This window comes from Brienomyrus brachyistius, chromosome 9, assembly GCF_023856365.1.
Source record: "Brienomyrus brachyistius isolate T26 chromosome 9, BBRACH_0.4, whole genome shotgun sequence".
NCBI lineage: Eukaryota > Metazoa > Chordata > Actinopteri > Osteoglossiformes > Mormyridae > Brienomyrus > Brienomyrus brachyistius.
This window is the reverse complement of record NC_064541.1, coordinates 10,318,476-10,337,590: the sequence shown is the minus strand read 5'-3', so window position 1 is coordinate 10,337,590 and position 19,115 is coordinate 10,318,476. Positions and strand designations below refer to the sequence as shown.

The following is a 19,115-nucleotide window of genomic DNA, read 5'->3' as shown; positions in this document are numbered from 1 at the left end:
TGCCGCTTCACAAAAGCAACAAGTCTGTGCTAATTTATTCTTGAACCTTGTCATTCTTGAACTTTGTCACACTTCGTAAAATCCCAATAATAAGCCATTAGCTAACACTGATGTAATTTCATCTCTTAGGAATGCTAACAACTGTCTTTCGAAAGCAGGTTCTTTCTCATTTAAAGGCTCGTTTAAAGAGCGTTTCCCAAGCCCACTCCAAGTGTAATGGCCTTCTGTACGGTAAGCGTGGCGTGTTGGTGCCTCAGTGCCAATGCCCTCCAGTCCTCCATCATCCTGTCAGGCTCGCTAAGGACCCGGGAGTGATTCACCGGCGCGCTAAAGTAAGCGAGCTTTAAGTCTATCTCCCGTTAAAAAAGAAAAAAGGAGAGATTTCACACGTAGAGAGAGGTCTGCAGAACGTCATGGCCGACCTCTGCTCTCCAAAGTGCTTGACAGTGACAGGCAAATAACCCCCCCCCCCTTTATAAACTGTCATCTGCTCTTAGGGAGATCCAAGCGGAGCCCTCTCCCCCTGCTTTTTGTTAAAGGGGCTTTCCCGTTATTCACACAGATGCCACCCCCACTCCGTTCCCCCGCGTCAGGCAGATTGACATGGTTGTCCCTGTCATCTCTGTTCTGTGACACTTCTGAGCCGGAAACGGCGAGGGGAGCTCAGCCCGTTAGCCCACATTTTGGAGAGCTTTTCACCCCCCACCCCCTCCCCGTCAGATACCGTGTTGCTCAGAAAGGGATTCAGATGTGCCGATCGCTCCCTTATGCCGTGCTCCCCGAGCTTGCTAGCGGTAAACGTTTGGCCTGAGGAGTTGGTCTGCCTTTTGTCCATTCTGCATGAGCTGCTTCTTTTTGCCATGTTGTGAACATAGCCGGTGCCATCAGTGTGATGACCCACATCCTCCACAGTCAATGGGGGGGGGGGGGTGAGGGGTTGCCTGCCGGCCAATCAGCGGCCTGGTCCACCAGCCAACCAATGGCCTGTCCTTTTGGCCAATCAGTGGCCTGGCCCACCAGCTAATGTGATTCACCCCGAAAAAGTCTGGGTGCGTGTCATTCGTGAGAGCCTCACGCTGGGCCGATGGGCCCCGTATTAGTCTGGTGCTCTTGGTGAGGTTATCTGGCCTGGGTTATTGCCTGTGGTACCTGCAGCACAGAGCCCCGTAGAACCTAAGCGTACCGAGTGAGAAGTCAGTACCAGTGCTGTCAGCATGTCAGGCTGTTTCTCGCTCGGGGTATTTGTGTTGTAAGTGTACTGAGTGTGTGACAGCAATCGCCGGGTGAAGCGTGAGAGTGACACCTCACTTAGGGTGCCGCGGGCTGAGGCGGCCCAGGAGCCGAGCTCTGGCGCCGAGTTGGGCCGCTTCTCCCGGAAGCGCGTGTCATTCGTGAGAGCCTCACGCTGGGCCGACGGGCCGCCCGCGTTCAGCCGGGGAGCGAGAGGAGAGCATCTGTCAGCGTGCCGGTCCGTCCGTCAGCCCGACGGCGAGTCCGTCAGCGGCCGCGTCCGGCTCCTGGGGTGCAGGTGTAACCACGGCGACGGGGGTGCCAGGTGTCAAACATTGTAAACGCACGGCATGAGCCGCTGTCCCAGCACAGCAGGACCTGTCACGCCGGCGTCCCGCGGGGTCTGGCTGTACGTGTATCCCCTGATCAGGCTTTGGTCCCGCTCTCCAGGTCACGCCTTTCAGCTACTGTCTTTCAGTGAGGTTCGGCTGCGCGCGCATCCCACCCCCCCCCCCCCCACACACACACACACACACACACACACACACACACACACACACACACACACACACAGTGCTCACAATAGGGTACAGTAGCCATACACATTTACGTCTGCCCTCCGCTTAAGGTTCTATCCGTTGCCTTGAGTTCCTCAAACTGTGAGGTGGCTCGATCACTCGAGGGGGATGAGTGGGGGGGGGGGGGGGTGACCATTCTTTTTATCGATAGCAGGATTATGAGGGCCCCCCTGAGCCCAGAAACACTTATTAGTGAAATATATGTGGACTGATAGGATGAATGCACGGTATAATATCTTTTCATAATAATGTTCAAGGCTGCCGTCATTAGGAACAAGAAGGTCGAATTATGACATTGCCCCCTCCCACGTCACACCCCCTAGCCCCTTCACTGGAGTAGCAGGGAGGTTTGGCAGCAATGCCCCTCCCCAGTAACTTGAGATAAGGAAGAAGATGATGAGAGTGGTGTCCAGTCAGATATCCTTTGGCCAGTGGATGCGTTTGGCAGATACCCCCTTATTGCTTAGTGTGTGCTTGGGGGTGGTGGGGGGCTTTCTTAGCAGTTCCCCATATCAAAGACTGCTAATCAAATTTTTTTTTGTTTTTTTGCATGCCATGTCTTTCATGTGCATATGCAAATAGGGCCGGTCGCCTTTCAGTGCTTAGTAATTAACTTTATGAAGGACAGCTGTAATGCATAATTAACAGGAGGCTTTACAGACTCCTCACGCTGAAATTTAAACAAAGGACGCTTGTGTGTTTACAGAAGCTCCCGCACAGTTTACATTTCAATATCTCTTACTGTTGTTTCAGCATCGCCATCCCCTGTCTGTCTTTAATTCCCTATTATTTATTTATTTCAAATCCAGTCACGGGTGCTTCAAGTATCCTTAAATACCCAGAAAGCCTTAGCACTTGATCGCAGTGCCCCCCCTTCTGGAGCTGAAGGGTGAATGAGTTCCTTTTTACTTCCAGGAAACTTTCTTGCGTGGTACTTGGGTGGGGGGGGGGGGGATGTTTTAGCCTGGAGTGGCTGGTGGATGCTCGCTTTGGGGCAGGGGAACGTGGTGTTACCCACATTAAATGCAGCTCCATATTACACCTGCTTTATGTCCTGCCTGAGCTGAAACACTGGCCCCGAGCTTTGAGTGCCCCCCCTCCCTGGCCCCCACCTACCCCGTGTTTGACCTCCACCACCCACCAGCGTTTAAAGGGGGAAATTGACCTTGTGCACCCTGGGGATTGTCCTCTCTTGTATATGCCATTTAATTAACTTGGGGAGGTTTCCTCAAGCACAAAGGGGGGACAGACTTTAGGTATGATTATCGGAAAATGAGTTTCCCTAATGCCTATGCAGAGACATTCCATCCATCCATCCATACATACATACATACATACATCTTCTCCAAATTTCACACTGAATTTTCAGCCCTATCCTTTGAGGCGTGAGGTTTTATTGGCAGCTACAGGGTTTCTCCAAAGGCCCATTTGCAGCAGTCGTCCAGCAGGTAGGTGCAGGGTCACTAGGGCTGACGTCAGCTTCTGATTGCAGGTGAATGGCGGAGAGTTTGCATTGGGACTCTTCTTCTCTTCTTTTTTGCCGGGGTTTGATGTCTCTCTCGCTCTCCATCTCCCCCCACAGGTGGGCTTTTGTGATGAAGAAACACCTAAGCACTCACCTCCTGGGCAAGCATGGCGTGGGGCGCCCCAAAGAAAGGTGAGCACTTCTGTAAGGGGAAGGGGGCAGCGCCTGTGCTGAGAGCTGCCCCCCACCACTACAGCCAGCCGACATGCAGAATGAGTCCATCGCCCTTCCCACTCCAGAAGGTTTCTCTCTATGCTGTTGTATTCAGGCCAAACTTGATAAGTTACCTTGGAAATACGTGTAGTGCGTCTTTTGGGAAATGGATTTTTTTGTCTAAGGACTGCATTCCATTTAGATTTTAATTAAATTCTTAAGTGAACAAATTCAAATGGGAAAAACACGATAGAGGACAAGGCTGATGGGTTTCCGTCAATAGTGAGAATCACTGACAGATCTGAACGGGACGAGAGATTTCAATACCAAGGTCAGTAGCTCAGAATGGAGAAGATTCTTCTGGTGCTCTGCCCTGTAATGGAGATGTGCTCTGTGTGTAATGTGTGCGTGAGTTTCTATATATATACACATATATAAAAAAAGAAAAGTTCAGAAAAATTGGAATTCAGAGCTTACTGTGCTCTGTATAAAGAAACTGGCAAAGCCCTTCATTGTTGTTGAGTTTTCACAGGTGGAACAGTTAAGGAGGTGTATTTAATTTAACCGGAAGACAGACATGCGGCTGCGTGTGTGTACGCATGCGTGTGTGTCTGCACCCCACGATGTGAATAATTTATCGCTGTCAAAATTGGATGTGAAGGCCTGTAAATGTGAAATGTTTTTATTCAAATTAGCCGGCATCCTATGTTTTTATGATGAAAAGTGTTTCGCGGATAAGCTTGTGGTAATGATACAGCACTTCCTGGTGTTAGGATGGCCGCGATTGCAGCACATCGTTTGAGACTGTCACCTTCCTGTGATTAGAGCGACACGTGTGAGAGTGGTGTTTTATTAATAATGGATCCGTATGGCTGTGCTTATGAATTCACTGAAGCGACCGATGGGGTCGGCATGGATTCTTTTACGCGTCTCAATGAGGACACGGTAACACGAACATGCCGACGAGGGCGTACTTTTGCTGCCCGTCGCCGATAATCTGCTCTGGAAAATGGGGGTGCGCGTTTCGCGAGGTCCCAGATTAGCGGGCGAGCTGACAGGCAGACGGCCCAGTTGTCTGAGGTCTGATCGGCGCCAGCCGAGCATTCAGGCTGAGTCAGCTCACGTTTGGTGTGGATGCTGAGTTTACGGAAAAACCACAGTGCCGAGGGTCCCTGTCTGTGGGATCAACGGACCAAGAGCCTTATATGGCCGTCTCACTGTCCCCCCAGCTGCGAGCGGGGCATCGAGGCAGTGCTCAGAGACGGCGCAAAGCTGCCAGTGAACTGCAGCCGATTTTATTTTTAAGCCGAGGGGTTCAAAATACCAGTCAGACTCTTTGCATGCTTTTGACAGATGTCTCTTCAAAACGAAGGGAGCCAAAAAAAGTTGCTTATCCTGTTATAAAAGGACGTCAGGGTGGTCACTCAAAACGGGGACCCCATCTGGCGGCCTGAGGGGGGGCATCGTGGTCATGAAATGTGACCGAGAACACGATGCTGGTCCCATGATCTCAGTAACAGACCCCTCAGGGAGCAGCGCTGTGATTTGGAATAAATCAGTGGGATTTAAATCGGTGGCACTGCAACTTTCAGTGTTTTCAGAAGTAGAACAGGAAGAAACTTGTTTTTCTCTCCGAAATGTCAAGCAGGCCTCCTGTAGTTATTTTCAGTTTGTTCATTAGCAGCTGTGGATGATGACTTGTGTTGATACATTTGTAATCTTGTAACTTCACCTCTTCACAACCATCTATGGATGTAGTTAACCAGTTAGCTCCTAGAAGAACATTAAGTCAACCAATAAGCACCTAATAATCGATGCCATTAACCAATGAGCACCCAGCAGTGGAAACTCTTAACCAATGAGCAGGACTGCCCCCTCGCCTCCTTGTGGGTAGGCGTATCCTTGCAACCCTAGCTGGTCGCCATAGAGATCAGCACACCAAGCGTCCTGCACCCCTCACAGCCACAGTCAATCACGCTTCATATTGGTTTTATTTGTCCTCGGGGTTTGGAACAGTGGAGAAGCCTTGCATGCTGAATCGTACTGGAGATGCAGGCCAAGGCTTTAACCCGATTCACGTTGTGAAATTCGGTCCACGCTCATGTCAGATTCAACCAGCACACATGGTGCCTTTTTCACACAAGCTCTCATTTCCCAAAGGTGTGATGTGGGGGACGAGAGGGAAGAAGGTTTCTGAAGTGTTTTGAGTGTAGCTCTGGGTTCCCTACACCCCCGCATGAGGCCCGGTTTTGTCAAAAGTCCCTCCCCCTTGGAGACAGATTTTCAAGATTCACAGTGTCCATGAACAGATATTTCAGGAATTCCAACTGCTTCTCATTTTTCTTAACTTGGCAAAAATTGATGCTCTGAAAATATGCCTTAATTAATATGACGGGAGCCCGTAGATTATTAATAACGAGATTCTGCCATATGTTCACTGTGAAGCTACATGTATTATTAAGCAAATTCCTCTGTAAACTGTTAATTAATACTTGTTTGAATCAAAAATAAAGATTAGTTCTGGGATGTGATTAAACCTTTTTAAGGAACAATTAACATTCAGTTTAAGCAATTAGCTGGCTCTCAAATTTGAAACTGTCTCATTATGTGCTAAAGTACACAGTGAAGGCCCTTGCCCAGTGCGGGCCGTGCTCACGTTGTCACGGAGACCTGCGCAGTGACCACCCCGGTGCGGTGGATCTCAGCCTCCCCCCAGGGTGGAGTCCCAAACGTTTCTTTTTCTGGACAGTCAGGGTTCAGTGCTCAGAGAAGGACGTCCATCCCCACATGACCACAAAAACTGGAAAACCAGATGTTCTCCTTTTTTCTGCTTAATAGGAAGAACAAAAAAAGCCAAGGATGACTTTGAGTCGCTTTGTTTGCATTTGTTTTTGAATTTTGGAGGTTTCAGATCATTAAGCAGATTAAATATAGGGGGCAGGAATTAAAAGGCAGTTCACACTTATGTGTGTAGGTGGGAGTACAGATGTGCAAGGTCTGTGGATAGAAAGAGAAGATGTTTGTCTTTTGATAGACACTTTATGTGTGTTTGTGAGTCCCAGACCAGACTGGGGATTGGGTCTCCTGCAGAGGGTCAGTACAGCCCCAGTAATACACTGATGGGCTGGGGTGTGGCTGGACCGCATCCATTACCACGGCGACGCAGCCCGAAGCTGAGGATCGTGGTGGGAGGTCGTGGATAGGGAGCCACAGCTGCCCAGTGCTCGGCGGGGGGGCTCATTTTCTGTGAGGCCCCCCATGTTTCGCTGGACCGGACGGACTGAACCGCAGGAGAACCTTGTGGGAAACTGTGAACTGTGCTTGAAAATAAAAGTGGTTTATATAGTGCGGGTTGAGTTGCTGCTCATGTCAGAACAGCTTCTGTTTCATTTATTTATTTTTCATGCAGTGAGGTGTTTGTTTTGGGGCCGTTGCAGTTACGGCTTCCTGCGTGACTCTCGTTCACCGACACCTTGCGCCCTGCTTCTCTCGGGGAGAGCTGGGGGTCGATCGCGTAACCCTAGTGCACCAAAGCTCACGGCAGCGAGGTGGGTGAGCGCCCATGGGGGCATTAAAGTCGCGAGCATGCAGTGTAGTTCGCCATGCTGTCAACGGAAGTGTGTGCTTTGTGTGTGTGTGTGAGAGAGAGAGAGAAAATGTGCATGGATACACGCAGATGAGGTTGTGCATCAGATAGATCCGTGGGTATTTTTCCAATCCCTAAAAGTCAGAAACCTTCAAATTAAAAGTGCACAGAAAGTTTAGTCACTCTTCAGTGTTTTTTTTTGGTATTTATCTTGCAGGGTCATCTCTGCCAGATCTGTTTTTGCATTTCGCTGCGTTCAGCTAAACACAAACACACCCACCGTCCTCCCACACCGCGCACACCCCCACGCTATAGCAGGAGGGCGCATGCCTCTCCTGACCAGTGGCCGGGTCACATGGCGTCCAGCCGCCAGCGAGCCAGCCAGCAAGCTAGCGTTCACGCAGCGTCCCGGTCCTCACTGGGCATCCGGAGGGGGGGCCGCCTACACCACAGCACTGCTTAAATAGGAAAAAAACACCGTGTCATCACATTCCAGCAGCCCCCCGGACACGGAATTCATCTTATCATTAATTAACCATCATATCTGCAGCACAGCGCTGGTTAATTAGCGGAAGGTCGTCCAGGAGGGATTATTAGGTGGAACAAATCCGGGGAATGTTGGAGAAAGCGTGCGGGCTGATAGGGAGCCCCCACCCCCTCCACCTGAGAAGGCCCATTTGTTGATTGATGACTGTATCCGTTTGAAGGCTGGACCCTGAGGACCGGAGCAGGCGACCGAGGGGGGGGGCAGGGTGGGTATTGCCAACGTATGCTGGGTGGTCAGTGAGGTAGGAGAAAGATGGCAGGACGGCCACCGCCTCCCTCATCCAGCCAGAACTTCAGAGATCTGTTAGAAACACAACAAGAAAAAGCAAAGCAGTGGTTTGCTTGGACTTGGGTGGGGCGGGGGCCCGAGGCGGGGGCTGCTTGGCCTCCTGAATGTCGCTCCTTTCTTCTTCAGGCAACTCTGCCCTGTGTTACTCTAACTCGACGCGACAGCACCAGTTTGCTCCCTCGATAGCATAGCAGCTGTTTCATTCTACGTCTTGACAGTTGTGGCCTCCAGAGAAACCCTGTCACGTGACAATCCCCAGCCAATGATGGGCTGCCGGGCGCAGACTCCCACCCCCCCCACCCGACATGACCCATCTGGCTCACTATTGCATTATGGGAACAGGGGGTTGTGGAGCGCACATAAGCTAACATTTTAACTGTTTGCCTTCCCAACTGACAGCCTTGACCTTGTTTTAATAGAATATAATTTAAAGCAATTTGGAAGAAGCTGACAGAATGAATTATTAGAAACCGGAGTCTTTCATGTCTTGTGTTCTTAAATAATTGTGAAAATACCTGCCATTAGATCCATTTTCACGCTGCGGTAATAAATGGTTTGAACAAATAGCCCCCTCTGTAGTAAACGGGCAGGGTAGTGAAGGTGAGTGGTCACTGTCTGAGCTCCCGCGATGCTGTCGGGCTGAGAGGCTGCATGTCAGGACTGTGCATATGAGGTCCGGAGGTGTGATGGGTGGGGGATTGGGGTCCTGTGCCTTGAGCTGCCCAGTGTCCCAGCTGTCTCAGTGAAGGCACTGCCCTCAAGAGCCAAGGCCCCTCCCAGTGGACAGAGATCCCTCCTAAAGCCATTGATTTTAAAATAGCAGCTTAATTGTGGAGCTTAATTTGCCATTAGCCAGTGTGGGTAAGATTTGGCTTCTTTGCCTGCTAGTTAGTTAATTGATTTTGTTCTTTGGATATTTTGCCTGTTTTGACTGCGCTTGTGCTGAATCATTATTACTGGTTTAATAGACTGACGGGGGCGAGCGAGGGTTTGAATCCTCATAAGCTCACAAAGGAACATGCGAGTTCCCAGCAGAAAACAAGCTTTTTGTTGTTGCCACTTGCTGAGCGTAATTATTTGCATCGGTTTCCTTTAATATTTCATTTTAGACGAGTGCGGGGAATGAGGGATTGCGTTAATATCGCAGCTCTAATTAAACGATAATTAAAATTTGTTAGTTTAAAAGCATTTGCAGACCATAAAAGTTTGATTAGTGGAAAATTACCCACATTAAGTTTTTATGGGGAGCTCCATCGCGGTCCCTCAAAGAGGCTCGGTGGGGATGGGAGGGCTGGGGGTACGATGGAACAGGGCTCAGTTTGGGGCAGGTGGCCCAGACTGGAAAGAGGGTGGAGTCGGGGCAGGACAGGAGATTTGGTACAGACCAGAAAGAGGCCGGGCGGGACGGTGGGGATATGGCCCAGACCGGGAAGAGGGCGGAGCCGGTTTGGGTAAGGTGGCCCAGATTAAAGAGATGGGGGTGGAACCAGTGCAGAACATGTGGGATGATCTGGACCAGAAAGAAGGCAGAACTGGGACGGGGCAGGTGAGGTGAGCTGGATCAGAGAGTGAGCAGAACCAGGGTGGGGTGGGTGAGGTGGACTGTATCAGAGAGCGGGCCGGAAGGGGTGGGTGTGATGAGCCGGATCAGACAAAGGGTGGAGTTGGGACCGGACAGGTGACATGGGTGGATTCAGATAGAGGGTGCAAAGGGTGGAGCTGGCTATTTGGAGGCCCTCCACTTCTTTCTCCTTCACCCCCCCTTGTATATTTTGTACCCTCACTGGCCCGGTCTCACCCCTTGTTGCTCGATTATAATTTACAGTAAACATTAAACAGCAGCAGTAATCCAGATAAAGATGAGGTAACTCGCAATAACCTCAGGATGATGCATTTTGGGGCTGAGGAGGGAAGAAAAAGAGTAATTACACTCAACGCACATAGAGCTGGGATAATGACAATTACTGAAGCAGGCGGTGACGTCGCTAATCCCTCTCTCTGGCAGCAGGGCGGCGTGTTCACCTAGCAGCCCTGAGTCATGGTGTTTTTATGCAAATACAACAAAATTATATGCAAAAATATTGTTGATATGCAAATTGAACACGGCTAATGCCCTAATGGGGCTTATTGGTTCTCTTCAGCAGATTCTCACCCCCCCCTCCCCCCCCAATATATCACCCCCTTTGTTTACATAATGTGAATGCCGTCTGCCTGCGAGCCGTGTTTGTTGTTGGGCCGTAATGTTGCATATCGGGAGGGGCGAAGACCTGCTATTCTTTCAAAGTCATTCATGTTTGCACCGTCCGGTCTGGTTCTGTGTTCTGTGTCCTGCGTCTGCGCGGGATTTTTGCGGGTCGCGGTTCTGTGACTATGTTTGGACTTGCCGGGGTAACGGCAAAGGCGATCTGTCAGCGCACTGGAGGCCCAGTCCGGACGCGGTCACGTACATCACTGCATGACGGAGGTAATCACGCCGATGTGCCTTTACTCAGCGAGGAATAATCAATCAGAGCGGCATTTGGTCAGGTGACTGAGAATGTGCATGCTGATTGGTCCAGCCCGCCGCAGGCTCCTGCCATGTTTGTATACTTTGGCAGGTTCCCTTTTCTGTTTTATTTCTTAGTAAATCTGGACCTGGAGCTCCTTGTAGGTCAGATGTGTATGATCACTCATGTCCCCCCCCTTCCCCTCATCATCCCACCCATACACTGTAATCTGAGCCCCCCCCTGCTGCTTTTTGGAATTCCTCCATGACGAGGTTCTGTTGGCCGCGCTGCTGTGATGTCATCATTTTGTACCATTACTCTGGACCCTGCTGCATGTCGCTGTCTGCGCCGTCCTTAGAAACTGAAGCCCACCTCTCTCCCATGGTGCCCACAGCTGTGGGGAGTGTGGCAGGATCCCGCTGCCCCGTCGCGCCTCACAGAGGACGTCCCCCCCCACAGGCCAAAGCAGAGTGCATGTCCCGATGTGTCCCCCTGCTGTCTGCTGTGATACTTCCCCCATCACCCCCCCGCACCCGGGGCTATTTCTCCACAACCCCCGAAATTCCCACCGCTGCCCCTCTGCGCCCTGGCCAGTCCAGGTCCCGGCGCCATGACACACTGTTCCTCTGCATCTTTTGGGGGAGACAATATATTTAAAAGCTGTTTTTCATTATGGAAAATTAGCTTTTTCATCATGTCCGTCTCTGATATTTTAGCTGTAATCTTATACATGTTTAGTCGCTTTACTTTAGTTTGTCTCTCCCAGGCCTGTATCTGAAAAGGAACCTGAACAGGAAAATACACAGAAACATTAAAGAACTGAAAGAAGCCAAAGCAGAACCCCCCCCCACCAAACCGCGCATGGAGACCCCTGAGGCTATAGGGGGTCCTAGGGATGGGGCGTGTCCCCGCACCGGAGAGGCAGTCATGCCGTGTGACCAAGATTAATGGAATGCCGCCGCTTTTTAATTAGCGCAGCTGCAGTCATCAATTACAACCCTACCTTCCAATACAAATATTGTTATATTTGGGAAATTCATGATTTATATTATTCTGCTGGCCCTCCCGATGTAGATGAATGAGCTCTCAAAGCAAACGGATGTGGGTGGGGGGGGGAAGAGGGCGTGGCCCCACGGCGAGGGCCTCCATACGCAGCTTTGAGAGTGGGTTGGATGCACAGACAAAGAGAAGCGCTTCTGGCCTCAGGACAGAGCCGTGAGGGCGAGGGGGTCCTGTCAGAGGTCCTGTTTGGGCAAATCGGGTCACACTCACGTCATCGACACTTTTACACTAAAGTACAAATATTGCCAGTTGGCTGAAAACTGTGCTTTCGCTCCCAAAGTAACTTATTGAGTTTGAAAGACCTGCTGTTAATATTGCGGGTTTCTTTGTGCGTGTGATCAGAAGGTTGACCGTTTGAATCCCATCCACGGCAAAATAGTCTCATCTCCTCTGGGACCCTGAGCAAGGCCCTTGACTCCCAGAAAGTGCCCTAGACCCTGCGTCAGACCCCAGGCTTTGCTTCCTGCAGTATATATATATACGTGCTTCTGTCTCAAAGGAGAGCAGGATGGGATATGCGAGAAGGTGCAGTCCAGTCTACCAGTACTTGTGCAAAAGGCAAATAAAGCATCGTCTCTTGAGTTTTCATTTCTGGGAAGCAGTTCTGCCCAGGCGGGTCACTTGTGCACATGTTTTCAGGGGGATCTCCTCATGGGATCTCGCAGACCTTTAATCAGGATGTCAGCTGAACTGCTGCAGAGATCAGACCTCAGCACCAGGGGCTCACACACAGAGGGAGCTGAGCCTGCTGAACAGGTGGAGAGGGGATCCGGTCACTGGTATTCGTGCCCAGGGAGGGACGTGGACTGGGGTGACAGGTCAGATGGAACGCTGTTCCCTGTACATGTTCCTGTAGCTGGAGAGTAATGATGTGGATGAGAGAGAAGGTGAGTCAGTGTCATGGAGAGGGGGCTGGTGCGGCAGAGGCAACCCCAACACCTAGAGACCTGGGAAGATGATCTGTAGTCCTGTCACTGCTGTTTGTGCCACAAACAGTGCACCTGGGCCATGATGGAGGACATGTACTCTGTGTGTGTGTGTGTGTGTGTGTGTGTGTGTGTGTGTGTGTGTGTGTGTGTGTGTGTGTGTGTGTGTGTGCGCGTGTGTGCGCGCATGCTCGCTCCTGCGTGTGCATGTTTATACCAGTGTCATTAGTGCGCTCATGTGCTTTCTGTGTGTGCCCATATACATGCTTGCCCATTCATACTTTTTCTTTGCATTTTAGGGCATCGTATTTGTGCGTGTTCTCTGTGTGTGCAGCAATGGGCGGGGGCTGGGGGGGGGGCGTAAGCAGGTTTAGACATTGGCTGGTGTGTTTTTCATGAATGGCTCTCAGAAACATCTTCAGTGAGGTCTGCAGCACATTTATGTTTTTTCCGGAAATTGTCAGATGTCAGTCAGATGCGGGTGGATTATGGATTGAAAGAGGCCTTTAGGAAGTGGTGACCAAATTTACTATGATGCCTCCTGTTTATTCATGCTGTATGACCTCATCGTTGGCCCCTGTTCTGACATCACAGCACAGGGCACTTCTCGCTCCCACCTGAGTCGACTCCAGAGCCAAGAACTGATAGCCCGTCACACTCAGAGTTTGCTGTTCAGCCCGCTGGCCCCCCAATTTGACCTTTGACCCTTCCTGAACTCCAGTGCTTTCTCTGGAGGCAGATTCTTGAAATTTCCCTCCCCATCCTGCCCCCTGTCTATCCTGCCTGCCCTCACCTGTCTTCCTTGTTCTCATTCTGCCCCTATTCATGCCACCCCGTCCTTGTCCTGGCCCTTGCTCGTCTGGCCCCCCACCCCGTCCTTGTCCTTGTCCTGGCCCTTGCTCGTCTGGCCCCCGTCCTGCCCCCTTTCTCATCACATCTTTTTTTTTTTTTTTTATATATAAACCTATTTGTTTCACACGGACTGATCAGCCAGCACTGTATTACTCAACCGGCTACTGCTTTATGATTTTTTAATGAGAAAAGTCATTATAATTATTATTAAGATGCCACCCCGCCCTTTGGGGTTTCGAGAGTGGGGTGTAAGGGCAGCTTACACCGTGCCTAAGGTGGGCTGTGGGGATTATGCTGCATGGGGACCATCTTTCCCCTGCCGGTGACCTCACACTGGCTATTGGAAAGTGCCGTATCCTACAATGCACTGCTCTGAATGGTCAGACGGCTCTGTCCCCACAGAGGTGCTGCCCACAGTTAGGCTTGCTGATATCTAGGACTCTGAGCTACAGGGGTGGTCGTTACTGCTTTCCTGACGTTGCTGTTTACTTATTTTCAGTCAGAACTTATGTAGGGCCATTGAACAGGAAGGCTGTCAAGGACACAGGTCGAGTCCTAAAAACGGCTTGTTTTCATACCTCTGAGCAAGGTACTTCCCAGTGAAATATCCCGCTGTGCTCAAGGTTAAAACTGCAAGTTGGGTAAACATAAAGTACTAAACGATAATTAATTACGACTAAATTAGTCACCCATAGTCTCTCTCCTGTCCCCAAGTCTCTCTGTCCTTTTGCCCTCACAGTGTACAGTGCGGCATACCCTCTGTACATACCCTCCCTTTTAATCACCCGCCCCTTTAACAGCCTTTTTAGTGTTATACATCGTTTGTTTCTGGTTCAATTTTGTACATTTAAACAAAGGTGCATTTTACTGGAGTCGCCCGAGTTAAGTGCATATACCGAGGGTGTAAACAGCGTAGCGTTCCCGGGCCTCGCGGCGGTCGCTTCTGGGTCGTAGGCCGGCCTGTTTTACCAGCAGATTGCATGGGGCCCGAGCAGCCCATCGCCGCCACCGCTGCCGCCTTCCCGCGGTAAACTCCTCCCCGGGAGTTCAGCACGCGGCAAACAGAAATAATGTTTTAAACGCAATCATTGTCAAGCCTGAACAATGTCATTTATCAAACGCACTTTTTGGACTGTGTAATAGGTTCCATATTATTAATACAATTTTTCATCTTGTGTCAGGGCCCTGATTTATGGCCCTGGTGCGATCTGAGGTGATCATTGAATTATAATTCAAGTAATGAGCAAACCCCCATCCCTGGAATCTCCCCCGCCCCCCACACTTTCCTCAACAACCCCCCCAGCCCTCCTCCAGACCCGCTATTGTGCCACCAAGCCAATTTACTAAACAACCGTGGGCTAAATGATGAAGGCTTCTAATTCTAAGCGAGGCCCCAGTTAATTAGATAACGGATAAAACTCATTATTTTAAAATGATGCGGAGCAGAGTAAATATGCGAGCGCTCGTCAGCATGCGGCCCCGAACACGCCTTTTTTACGGCCAAGTAATTCCGAGCGCTCTGCATTCTGACGTACACACTTTCCCTTTTATTAAATGTACAGCGCGTGATTCCTGCTCGGTATTTAATCACAATCCGGAGCGGGTGGCTCTCCGATTCCGTTTGCGATCGGCATCCGGCACTTCCGCTCGTTCCTTATCCGCCATGCGCGCGGGCGCTCAAGAAACCCACAATCGCAGGTTTTGCTGCGAGTTAAAACGAGCCGGGTCATGTGAAAAGTTGCATTTTGTGATGGGCTGCGGCTGGTGTTGCCTGCCTTTTACCATCAATCACTCTGTTTTTAACTCGGTAAAGGGAACTTGCGGCAATGGGCCATTGTGGTTAAACTGGTGAAACCCCCTGTCCCATTAATGTCTCTGTCCCAGCTGATCCCTGGCAGGGGGGGCACTGCAGAACAGCTGGGGATTGAGCTCATTTACAACCCCCAGGTATGGTTGTCTCGCGGCGGGTGCCTCACAGTGTACCTGTGTCATGATGTCATCATTCAGGATGGGGTGGTTTTCCCTGGGCCACTGGTAGCGAGTGCATCCTCCTCGCTCCTCAGCCCGCATGCACATCCAGAGCTCCAAGTAACCTGGTGTCCGCTTGAAGGACACTCTGCTCTTTGGAAAGGTTGGTAGCTTCACCCATCTTCTGCTGTACTGTTTACCTCGTAAACAGGCGTCGTGCTTAAGGTGAATCATCAGAATAATAACTGTAATAATAAGGTAGCACGTGTATATATGTGTGTGTGTGTGTGTGTGTGTGTGTGTGTGTGTGTGTGTGTGTGTGTGTGTGTGTGTGTGTGTGTGTGTGTGTATATATATATATATATATATATATATATATATATATATATATATATATATATATATATATATATATATATATATATATATATATATATATATATATATATAATTTTTTTTTTCTTTTACCCACTTAGATTTTTTTCGACCCCAAGATGCTGACTTGGTAGCTGCACTGAGTTTTACGGATGGGGTGTAATATCATACAGACAATAACAGGCCACCTCATGGGGACGCCTACCGAACCGCATTCCTCTATTTAACCAGCCCCCTCCCCAGCCAACTCCCCCCTTAAGTTATTGCCAAAATAAGAGGGAAACAATATTGAGATAAGAGTTTCTGATTGTTCATCAGGCTTAAGGGGGTTACACGTATGGCTCCCTTTTATCAAGTCCCCCACGTTCATTAAATTGACTGTGTGTGTATTTGCCCTGCAGCAGGATAAATAGGATTTAAGCCTCTGCGTCTCTGCTTGGTTCCTTCTCCCTCTCACAGGGTTCAGGGTAAATATCACTGTTTAGCTTCTTTGTTTTGCATTCTGATTTATAGAGCCGTGCCGTTCATCTTCAGTGACTCCGCCCCCCATTCTCGATGTGGGGAGTTCCTGGCCTTTTGGGGTGACCTGGCTTTCCAGGCCTGCCCTCAGTGTGTGTCACCAGTCGTTAACAGTTTTCTTAGCGGACAGTTATCTGGGTTCTTGTATATACCAGAAGCTCGTCGCCTGGGGGAGCTTGTGCTGAACTGACCGGTATTAGTAGATCAGGGTTAGCACACCAGGATTAGTAGATCAGGGTTAGCACACCAGGATTAGTAGATCAGGGTTAGCACACCAGGATTAGTAGATCAGGGTTAGCACACCAGGATTAGTAGATCAGGGTTAGCACACCAGGATTAGTAGATCAGGGTTAGCACACTAGCACTAGCAGATCAGGGTTAGCACACTAGCACTAGCAGATCAGGGTTAGCACACCAGCATTAAGCACAACATGCCTCTTGTATCCGTGGCAGCAGGCTGACCTCTCACCGGTCCGGCTTTGACCCGCTTTGACGAGACACTGTGTAGAGGAGGGGCCTCATTCATAAACGACAGTGTGCCTGCGTTCGGTAACTAACAGACATACAGTGCATGAGTGTATCCTGGCTAAATTGGGGTAGTTATATTTATTATGTAAATAAAAGATTAATCTGGGGCAGGCAGGCCGCGTTCCCTCTGTCAGACGCCATGAGATCAGTTTCCTTTATTGGCACTGGAGTATAAATGTGAATGCATATGTAAATGAGTAAAGAGCCACACAAATGAAGCCAAAACAAGACTGAGCGTTTCCGAACTGAAAGAAATTAGCAATGATATTTCCTCACATGGAAATGGTGTAATGTGCAAAATCCACCCATCATCCATCCCTCCATCCATCCATTTTCTTTGCCCACTTGTTCTATGCAGGGTCGCGGATTGTTGTATTGGTTTTGATAATAATTACTGAAATGTCTATAGTAATTTTCTTTAAATGTAATAAGATAATGTGCTTTAACTGCAGATACAGGTTTATAAAACTGCTAATGCAATTTGAGTGTCTGTACCATGACATAAACACACACGCACACACACACTCAGAGAACGTATTCGAATCACCTTAGGAGAAGAGCAGCATTTCAGTGTCCATAGTTACCATATCTGAAGGTGCATGATAACCATTGACAGCTAGGGCCCCCCTAACACCCCCCCTTTCTCCAGTCCCAACCCATAAAGAGAATGGAGACAAGGCTGATAGCAGATGCGAGACGGCGACGCGCTCCGAGCGCCCTGGCAGTCAGACAGCACCGATGGATGGCTGGCACCCCGCGCATATGGATCCCAGGCCTGTTTACATAGCTTCTGACATAATTACCCCCATCTCCTCAGCTCGCCGGCCTGTAGTTTCTGACACCGGAAGGATTTTGGTTGAACCACCTCCCCACCCACCCACTCCTGACGCAAGACATAACTTCATAGATGAATCTCATCTTGCGTTGAGACAGAAGTGCATTGTGGGTAAGCGGCAGGTGATAAGTGGACATGCTGTCAGGGGAATCCGGGAGAGCTCTGAGCTGTGGGCCTCCGGTGCTCGGACACAGTCTCCTTGTCATCAGCGCGTGTGTTTCCTCTGTCGGGTAATGATGCCGCTTGCGTGTTTGCCGTGTTTGTCCGTGTCCTGTTAGCCGTGACAAGGCCTGACGGGATGAGATTCTTCACAGACTCCATTAAGATGCTGGATGCTTTCAGCCTGAGCCTCGATCCTTCAAATGTGTGTGCTTGTGTTTGTGTGTGCATGTGTTTAAGTGTGTGTGTGTGTGAGTGTGTGTTCTAGAAGGAGCCAAGTTAATATCGCAGCAGTTTATACACACAGATTGTTCCCACTTTGAAAGCTTTCAGTGACTGAGAGCTGAGTACCGCAGACCCCAGAACCGTTTTTGTCCAAAAACAACGTGATGCAGTCGCGTCAGGTTCAGATCCACATTAAATAGAATTAATGAGGGCCGCCGTGCTTCCAGGAGGCTGTAATCCCAGATGAGAGTGTCTTTCCTAATGTTTACTGAATGTTTCCTAATGCCGTTTGGATCGACTCGTGTAGGGGCCCCCTCTCTCACGCTCGCACGCCCCTCCGCCCGTCTCCCGAATCTCTGCCTCCAAACGGACTTGAAGCATGACCGCCCTACACTAATACCTGTCTGGCCCGAGATTTCAGCATCGTTTAATCTTCATTTGCTTAATTTGGTCTAGACTCGGCCGGTTTGAGGCTTCGGAGCAGATAGCTGACAGGCCCACATCTCCTGATACGTTAGAGGCCGTTCAGAAAGCATCACAGACCGTTAGAAAGTGTGGCAGTATGGCAGCGTTTGCTCTGGCTCTGAGCTGGATATGAAGCAGGAGGTTAGTTTCCAGCCAGACAAACATTTTGCTAAATACTAGACATTTAGCAACCGTTAATGATTTGATGTAGGTACCTATCTCAAAGGTACAAGAGAAGTGGAGGGAAAGTTGCGGAAGGGTCAAAGAGTGAGACCCCGATCAGATCACCTTCTCCATCGTGTTTTTTTTTCCTCCTCCTCCCCCTCCTCCTGTTCAGTTAATGAGCACCTTTATGTTCTTTTAGGATCCCCCCCATCTCCATCACCCCTCCTGCCCCTTCAGTGTTACACAACCCCCGGGAGGCTCACTCCCCCCGTCCGACACTCACACAGCTCTGACGGCTGGTTTCTCGTTGCCACTACAGACGGCACCATCCAGGGGTTCCTGAATCAGTTCACTAGTCATAAAACCAGTACACCTATTCCTAAACCCGTACTACGGTCCTGGTGCCAAAGTGAGTCCTTTGGCTTCCTCGGTAGTATTTGCCGACACCCTAACCTTTAGCCCCTCCGTTCGTGTTTGAATCCGAGACAAACCTGGTGACCTCAGACTCCTCTGGATCCATATTCTGGCTGGCAGAGAGATTACTGCTACAGCAGCCGTATAACGTGGAAAATAGGGATGAAATGGTTACCGGTTTCACGGTAAACCACGATAAAATTCCAGACGGTTAGTGTTATTGTTTCAA

The 19,115-nt window shown here is 49.8% G+C and overlaps 1 protein-coding gene across 4 annotated transcripts in view; it reads left to right on the top strand.

Annotated features, from left to right (window-relative positions):
• The window catches only part of znf407 (zinc finger protein 407), a 103,671-nt gene that overhangs the window by 44,359 nt on the left and 40,197 nt on the right, over positions 1-19,115 (top strand). For all 4 annotated transcript variants that reach the window (XM_049026939.1, XM_049026936.1, XM_049026935.1 and 1 more), the window contains exon 4: positions 3,391-3,465. In XM_049026939.1, coding sequence (XP_048882896.1) covers positions 3,391-3,465 — 75 coding nt within the window. The remainder of the gene's footprint in view (positions 1-3,390; positions 3,466-19,115) is intronic.